The sequence below is a fragment of the Cornus florida genome, unplaced genomic scaffold (genome assembly GCF_030987335.1).
Source record: "Cornus florida cultivar Cherokee Brave unplaced genomic scaffold, ASM3098733v1 CherokeeBrave_3.0.0_Hap2_Chr08, whole genome shotgun sequence".
Classification (NCBI taxonomy): Eukaryota; Viridiplantae; Streptophyta; class Magnoliopsida; order Cornales; family Cornaceae; genus Cornus; species Cornus florida.
The window spans coordinates 55,309,732-55,319,064 of NW_026775578.1; the positions used below are offsets into that span (position 1 = coordinate 55,309,732).

The following is a 9,333-nucleotide window of genomic DNA, read 5'->3' on the forward strand; positions in this document are numbered from 1 at the left end:
TCAGTAGCGAAACAGTTACTGCAAGGTCAATTTTTGTGCTGCTGTAATGCCTCTATTCAGAGGGTATAATTGGTATTCTGCATGGTCTCAGGCCTGGACAACACTTTCATAACCTTTTATCAACTTCACACAGAATCCCAGAGGTTAAGCACATCAATAAGTTCATTAATCACAGCCCCAAAAACTGTTATCAATTAGTTTCTGCAAAATAGCTTCAACTGGTAGCAATGACAATACACAGACAATATAATAGCTCTGTTCAGCTTTAACTACATCACTCTCAACTCCCAAACATTCACTTACACTTGCTTAACATATTGGATTCAAGAAATAGGTAAGGTATTGCAGTTTAATACAGGTTTCACAAGACAACAGCTTAGATCAGGTTAGTTTAGGCTGAGAACAGCAGCAACCTGATTCTAAGGGTAAAACTGGAAATTTGAATTTACTCAGGGCTTTTCTTGCTTCTAACAATCTTGTGTAATCATTATACTTATGTTCAAATGTAAATCACAGTGATTAAAATAAGATATCTCAATACAATTCTCAATTCTCAGCACACAAGGTTAAAACCTTAGCGAAATGTGGTTTATCAAGTCAAAACAGAAATCTGTCAATTTACTAAGTTGAATCCCATTTTAACCACTTCAAATCATCAATATAATCATGTTCAGATGTTAACCACAAGGTTCATAGAAGGTTGAAGCAAAGTAGTTCAGCATAGCAACAAATTCATCACAAAGTACTCAAAAATCAAGCTCTAACATATTCTAAAGTAGTGTGTATTTGGGTTTATACCTGATATCAGCAGATATCAGCAGCTGTAAATAGGTGTATTGGATTTGCTTCAACCTTCACTTAGCACCTTAAGCCTCTAGAACCTCATTTGACCTCCCAAACCAGCCTTGACAACACCTTTTAAGCATCTACAGCACTAGTTCCTTATAAGTCCTCAACAAGCTTTCACATACAGCAATTTCTGAGATTAAAAAGAGCTTATATAGTTGAATCAATACTAAAAAAATGCTCATTTAGCTTCTCTTCACATATTTTCTTAAGACTAGCCTTAATAATTGTTTTAGAAAATGTATTTTTAGGCCTTAAAAACCTAGCAGCAGCTATAGCATTGTTTTTATACTTAATCCCTTGTTGATGCAGCCCTAGAACAAATGGATAGGAATGAGCTGAGGTCCTCCAATCCGTGAGAAAAGTTATTCTGACATTATCATGGTGATAGTACCATTTTGCCCCCTTGCCAACTCACCTTGTAGTACATAAACCAGCTCACAATATCAATATTTAAGTATATATCATAAATGCCTTTCTGACCTTGAACCCCAAGAAATGTAAAGCTGGCCATAGTCTCTCACTCCAGGACCACTGTGCACATGTCAGGACCTTGTAGCTTCACATAAAATTATAATAATGCCCCAGCAAATGCCTACTAATTAAAATCATACTACTGTCTCATTTGTGGACCGTGTGATTGGTCTGTCACGATGAGAAAATGAGCTCAAACAAACAATGTAGCTTAATAGGTAAAGGTAATATGGATATTAGGATGTGTACAAAGACAAAAATGCCCATGTCAAGGGCTGTAGGCAAATTGAGTGTGTTGTTATAGAATTCACCAACTGTAAAGGGCTGCAATGACTTCCTCGATAATTCAGTGAGCAATGAGCTTATATCAACTTGTAATTCATTAAGTATTTCTCCATGACATGTCAAACTGCACTTGATCAAACCCCAACAAATCAATGCACCATTACAAATTGTTTTGAACCCTTTTTACTTGCATGTTGTCATTAAAAGAGCAAACCTCAAGATAAACATCTTAGGGACCAACAGACTCTATTTGGGGGAGCTTCTAAATTTTAAAATTCCTTCCATTTGAAGGCCTTCGCAAAATGTATTTCAATGGAAGGAATTTAAAAGAAAAAATTTGTTTGGTGGATGCAATTTTGAAATTCCTTCAACAATTAACATAGTTTTTAAGTTGACATTTTTATCCTTAATAATTAATTTAAAATTTTTATCTCCATAGACATTATTGAAATGCTTCCCTAGTTTATGCATTCCGTACCTACACACACATATATATATATATGCACACATATCTATTTAAAAACAATATATTATTGAGAAAGCGAACCTTGAAATTAAAGTAATAGAATTTGAATGGTATTAGAAGACTCCGTAGAGTACTTGTCCAAATCAGAAACTTCCTGTAATAATGAAATTTGAATGGGAGAAGAAGACTTTTAGCACAAAAATTATACGATCAATGACAGCAGTAAAAATTAGAGGCAGTAAAAAATGTTTGTTGGCTTAGAATTCTTTTTCTCTATTTTATTGGGTTCTTCATATTTTGTGACTTTCAGCAGAAAACAACAATTGAGAGAAAAGATCGGTTGCAATTTATTAATAGACTTTGAGGGTTAATATTGAATATTTGATATAATATGTAAGGGGATAATTTTGTAAAACATAATTTATTACTTTAAATATGGCTAACTTGGCAAGAATGTGTTTTTCAAAAGCCTCTTTTTTTGGCTTTAGTCTAACGGGCTTTCAGTGACTTCCATTCCTAGCATAAGCCCTTTACAAATCATCTACCAAACACTCTTTCTTTTTTTTTTTTTCTTTTTTTTTTTTTTTTTGGATGCCTTTTTGGACTTGAAAGCCCATTTTAGAGCTCCAAGCTAGAAGCCATGCCAAACACTACCTTAGTATATATGATATGAGTGATATTTACACGGAACACTTGCAATGAATTGTCTTACCTAATAATTTTTACTTGGCTATTTATACCAAATACAACTAAGTGAAGGGCTCCACTTCCTTATTTGTTGCATAATTAACCAATTAAAAGAGTAGGTCTAACAATTCACTACAACTATTCGGTGCAAGAATCATTTTCCATATGATATTGATGTATTCAATATTAATGGTTTTTTTGCTATATATATATATAAATTAATTGTTTTTAAACCGGTATATTTAAAGCCCTCAAATCATATCGAATCTTTGAGACGCCCATAAGTCGATTAATGGTATTCAATATTAATTTGCATAGATTCAAAAAAATTAATGAATAAATGAATAAAAGAGCTCACTTCAATGTTTGCTGTAATTATTTGTGTGTGTGTGTATATATATATATATCATAAGGTTTTTTCCAATTTATTTTTATTATTATTATTTTTCTTAATTGCCTCATGTCTGAGGATCGAATCCTTGACTCCCTTTAGCTTGGTACAAACAGCCCAGTAGGGAGAGATTTGTTGGGCTTTTTTACTTTATTCCTTTCCTGATTAGGGAAAAAATAAATCCATCACATTTAACAAATCACAACCAGCCCCTATATCTATCCGTATAAAAACCATCCACTTATCCTTGTTGTGTCAAGATTATTGTGACTTTCCCTTTATTACTTTCCTGATTAGGGAAGGAATTGTCAAGCATCTATATATATAAAAAGGTAAGCACAGCCACAGCCACAGCCACAGCCACATAAATTCCACTTTTTGATTGTGAAGTTTAAGATTATTGCAGACTTAGGTAAGTTCTTCTGGTTGTATATATATTCTTCTCCCGATTAAGTACTCTTCAAGGTTTAAGATTATACTGTTTTTTCTTATTCTGCTTTGAGTCCTTCAAAGTACGCTAAAAATCAGAAACTCGATCGGCTGGATACTTGTTACGGTAAATAGTTCAATAATTCGCACCTATTTTTTTTTACCTGAATTTACTATTTCTATCATGCATTAACATTCATATATATGCTCTAATAAATTCATTAGTGTATTCTTAAGCATGGTGTGCACCACCTGTGTGTGTGTATATATATTTTTATGGGTCGTGTTCGGGTTTGGGATTGGGAGATTTTGATATTGAGAATGGTTTTTCTTGACTAGTTTAAATTAATTTCACAATTGTAAACTAGGGGAAAAAAAATAATAATAAAAAATAAAAAATAAAAAATAAAAGGTAAAAATTCATATTTGTTTATAGCAAGTTTGTTACATCCAGGCTAACCACTTTGTCTTTTCACATTCCAGAGTGCTATTCTGGAGGATACGGGGGAGGAGTCAGAAAGGGCATGGCTTCCAAAGCACTTGCTGGATATCAGTCTGCACAAGTTGGTTTCACTCTCAGGATTTGGTGCGGTCCGTAAAGAATGGCCCTCTTTGGCCATGCAGAACAAAGTCAAATTTGTTGAAAATAAATGTTGCAGACAAGTTCCATTGTTGATGGTACCTAGGGAAGCAATAGCGATGGGAGACGTAGCTTATACAGTATCACTGATAATAAATTATATGATTTTCAGTTACAAGTACCTTACAAAAAGAGGTTTTCTGGTTCCTCACATGATTGGTTAGTTACCGTGGAAGAAAATTTTGGCTTAACCATAATCAACCCATTCTCTAGTGCCACCATTCAATTTCCTCCCATCATGGACCGTTCAATTTTCAAAGCACCAAAAATTGATGTAGAGTATTTTGTTACAAAGGTTATATTGTCAGATGACCCTACTTCGTCGCCTAATGACTATATTGCTACCGCCATCTATGGTGATTGCAAAACACTGGCATTTATTCGGGTCAGAGATGAAGCTTGGACTTACATAGATAAAAAGAGATTTCAGATCATCTCTGATGTCATATATTATGAAGGACAAATTTTTGCAGTTGATTATAATGGTGGAATCCTAATGATTGATGTTAATAGAAGGGCTGGGGAGAGTATGGCTCCACAAGTGGAGGTAATTGGACCAGACACTAATGTGTACTCTCAACCGATGTATCTCGTCGAATCATCTAGGAGTGATTTACTTCTTGTTTATAGGTTTTTAGAATATGATGATGATTCACAGCATACAACTTCAGGGTTTAAGGTCTTCAAATTGCTCTTGGACCAATTTGAGCAAGGTTGGCATAAACAGGTTGAAGTGAAGAGCTTGGACGGAGATACTTTGTTTTTGAGAGACAACCATTCCATTTGTGTTTCTGCTTCCAAATGGCCCGGATGCCAAGCAAATTCCATATGCTATACAGATGATTATACTAACATTCATTTCCATCCCCCATCTGGGCGCCGCGACATTGGTATCTACAACATGGAGAATGGAAGTTTTGGGACGCATTACATCCTTGATCCTTCACATAAGCATATGCCACCCTCAATTTGGATTGCTCCCACTACTGTATTTCATAAGCCTCTTTTGAGTAGAATCTAATTATTTTTTTTTATTATTTTTTCATCTTTATGTGCTGAAGCAAATCTATTTTTTCCATTGGTTGTAAAAGGCTAAAACTCCTGCAACTGCAGGATTCAGTTTTATTTGAGTTCGATTTGTTCGTTTCCTGATTAATCTCAGTTCAAAACATTTCATTTACTGCTTGGTACCTTTCTGCACATACGTTGATTTATAGACAAATGCTTTCGTTGTTGGAGTTTTGAAGATACATACATGCACAAAGTGAAATTTGTTGCTTTATTATTATTAATCAATAAATGTTTTAATTCTGAGCTAATATAATGAAACTCATTAGTGTATATGAACAAATTGTCTCAATTTGACAAATAGACAAGAAAATGCATTGTACCATTTTGGCAATTCTGTGATAAAAAGATAATATAAAATAATCCGGGCTTCAAATCTGGACAGTGAAATAAAAAAATAATTTTTTATTTTTCATATTCTTTAGGCCCAATAGAAATCAGCCAGATGATTTCAAGCCCAGAGTCAAATATTTATGGTGATAAGTGAAGTTTGGCAACAAAACCATGGCGTGATATAAGAAATTAGGGTAAAGTATAGTCACACCCCCTCAGGTTTGGTAAAAGGATACTTAAAGGAAACTTACTTGTTTTTTGGACAAAAACACCCCCTGAATGTTCAAAAATGGACAAAAACACCCCATTACATGAAAAATTGACCAAATTACCCTTTGACCGTTTAGGAGACTTTTTTAACTTTACAATTTAATAAATTGGACCAACCTACCCTCATGAATAATTTATGCATAAAAAAAAAAGTAAAAAAAAAACTTTATATAGTTCACATTTTTATTTTTTTTAATTTTTTTTTTTTTTGTAATTTACTTTATAAATGTTCAAACTTCTTAATAATGTAGATGTCTAAAATGATTTTTTGATTCAATATATATATTTCAAATAAATTATATTTTGTTATTACTTTCTTTTCTTTTTCTTTTTTATTTTTAAATTAAGATGCTTAATTCTATTATCTAAAAAAATTAAACCAATCTCTTTTCCATAAAAATAAAAAATATAGTACCAGTATAACTTTATGCATCTTAAATTATACATCAAAAATTATGCATTTCCCAACATAAAAGAAAATAGATACCAGAATAACTTTATGCATCTTAACTTTATGCATGCCTTTTTTTTTTTCCCTTTGTTTTACTATTTTTTTTTCCCTTTTATATTGGGAAATGCATAATATTTGATATATAATTTAAGATACATAAAGTTATACTGGTACCATATTTTTTTATTTTTAAAGAAAAGAGATTGTTTAATTTTTTTAGATGAAAGAATTAAACATCTTAATTTAAAAATTAAAAAAAAAAAAAGAAGTAATAACAAAATATAATTTATTTGAAATATATGTATTGGATCAAGAAATCATTTTAGACGTCTACATTTTTAAGAAGTTGGGACATTTATAAAGTAAAAAATTAAAATTAAAAAAAAAAAGTGAACAATATAAAAAAAAAAAAAAAATTCTTTTTTTTTTTATGCATAAATTGTTTCTGAGGGTAAATTGGTCCAATTTATTAAATTATAAAGTTAAAAAGGTCTCCTCAATGGTCAAAGAGTAATTTGGTTAATTACTCATATAAAGGAATGTCTTTGTCCATTTTTGAACCTTCAGGGGTATCTTTGTCCAAAAAACTAAGTAAGTTTCCTCTAAGTGTCCTTTTGCCAAACCTCAAGGGGTGTGGCTGTACTTTACCCAAGAAAATTATAATTGGCTAATTTTTTTTGTCAAAACAAGTCCTAATTTTAATTTCAAATTTCAAGTTCTAGATAGGAAGCAGAACTAAAGAGTTGTTTGATTAATAGCTTGATGACTTCGAAAAGGGTAAGAATAACAATTTAGGAAGCTTAGTTAGAAGGTAAGGACACTTACATGTTTGTTTTCAAAAAATAAGCATGGCCAATTTTTTCTAAGTGTAAAAGCCTACAGTTCATGTCTGGCCAACTTAAACCGGTTCAAGTGTTAATGCTTTGTTTTTTTTTATAAAAACAATTGGCCAAATAGAACCGGTTCAAGGGCAGCTGAACCGGTTTAAGTCTTTCAGCGGATTATGATAACTTTGTTTCCTACTCTGTTTTAACTTCCTATTTTGTATAAACTTTCTCCTAAAAGTTTATGCACGAAATAGACTTGTTTTCCAAGTACAATTAGGCTTTGAAAAGTGTATACAAACATATGGTTCTCACTTAGGTTGATATGGCATTTTGCATTAAAATTTTGATTTTCATTGAGAGCCTTTTTGTGAGATTTTTAAGAGCATAGACACTATATAAATACGAGTGAATTAGGGTTTTGTTTAATTCCTAATCGTGATTGAGTAATTGAAGATTCCATCTACAATGATCAGAGAAAGCAAATCTTATTTCTTCTACAACAAATTCAAATTCGAAGAAGATTTTTCGATCACACTTTAAAGGAATCAAGGCACTTGCGGAGTGTTGTTGATCTACCAACAATCCTTCCATAAGGTTCTAGTCAAGAGCTATTGGATGGGAAGTCGCAAAGCCAAGGACGTTTAGCAAATTTAGTTTTGGTAGAGTGAATGGGTGTGAGTCTGAGTCAAAGTTCGATGCACTTTGCTTCATACATAGTAAATCATTTTATACTCAGGATAGCTTAAAAACCTCGAGACACTGGCATTTATTCAGGCTGGAGATGAAGCTTGGACTTACATTGACAAAAAGAGATTTCAGAATATCTCTGATGCTATATATTATAAAGAACATATTTTTGTAGTTAATTATAATGGTAAAGTCTTAATGATTGATGTTAATAGAAGGGCCGGAGAGTATGGCTCCGCAAGTGGAGCTAATTGCACCGAATACTAATGAGTACTCTAAACCGATGTATATTGTCAAATCATCTAGGGGTGATTTACTTGTTGTACATAGGTTTTTGGAATATGATGATGATTCACAGAATACAACTTTAGGGTTTAAAATTTTCAAGTTACTCTTAGACGAATTTGAGCAAGGTTGGCATAAACAAATTGAAGTGAAGAGCTTGGGCAGAGATGTCTTGTTTTGGGGAGATAACCATTTTATTTGTGTTTCAGCTTCCAAATGGCCCGGATGCCAAACAAATTCCATATACTACATAGATGATTATACCAACATTTATCACCATCTCCCCGATATTAGATTATTCAACATAGAGAATGGAAGCTTTGGGTCGCATTACATCGTTGATGTGATACCCCCTAATTCTAGAGCCACAGGTTGATTAAGTCCATGTCCAAAACCGAGAGACACCAAACAATTAAAGTTATAGACAAACACAGATTACAAAAGATAATAAGAATAAATAATAAAGCCAAAATAAAAAATAATAATAATAATAATAATAAGTAAATAAATCCTCCAAGAATAATATCCCAATAAAATAAATCTCTAAATACACTGATACCAATAATCCTCTAGATTACAACTCGGGAATTGTGATACCCCCGAATTTTCGAATGCGGGTTGGCCAGGCCCACACCCAAATACCCGAGGATATCAAAACAAATTGATAATAAACGAACACAGAGTACAAAAGAATAAAAAAGAATAAATAAAATGCTGACAAGAAACTAAAATGATAATCTAATAATAAACCTCATAATATATTTCCATTAATTAATAAACTCTTCTGATACAACTGATCCTCTAAAATACAACTCGGGAATCCATACTGTGTGGACCCCTAGAAAATTGAAACTAAACAAATGACAGTAATCTAAAACAGGAAACTGAATCATAAAGGAACTCCTATGTAGCATCGGAAGGATGAAATAGACTGATCCCCGCTCAGCACGAACAACCTCTACTCGTGACGAACACCTGAAAAATAATGGTAGGTCAGGCCCACAAACAAGTTCTACTCTACTACAGTCCAAGCAGAGATCCGATACACGTATACATCCTAGTCAATCCAACAGTAACTAGTAGTCCGTATATATATATATACACAATAAAGGAACCTCACTAGACTATAGGGTTGTCTCAACTTGAATAGTAGGCAATATGCAAAACGCACATATAGTGGGCATGAGTACCTAG

The 9,333-nt window shown here is 32.7% G+C and overlaps 1 protein-coding gene across 1 annotated transcript; it reads left to right on the forward strand.

The window, feature by feature from the left end:
• Window positions 1–4,102: 4,102 nt before the first annotated feature.
• On the forward strand, window positions 4,103–5,239 carry LOC132270297 (uncharacterized). Its single transcript, XM_059771481.1, has 2 exons — window positions 4,103–4,141; window positions 4,331–5,239. The coding sequence occupies exons 1-2, from the start codon at window positions 4,103–4,105 to the stop codon at window positions 5,237–5,239; spliced, it is 948 nt and encodes a 315-aa protein (XP_059627464.1).
• The last annotated feature ends 4,094 nt before the right edge of the window (window positions 5,240–9,333 follow it).

Bases quoted from the DNA above. Each gene is read 5' to 3' on its own strand.
- LOC132270297 (XM_059771481.1), top strand. From the start codon at position 4,103: ATGGCTTCCAAAGCACTTGCTGGATATCAGTCTGCACAA. The intron at 4,142-4,330 runs GTTGGTTTCACT...TATGATTTTCAG, and splicing joins CTGGATATCAGTCTGCACAA to TTACAAGTACCTTACAAAAA.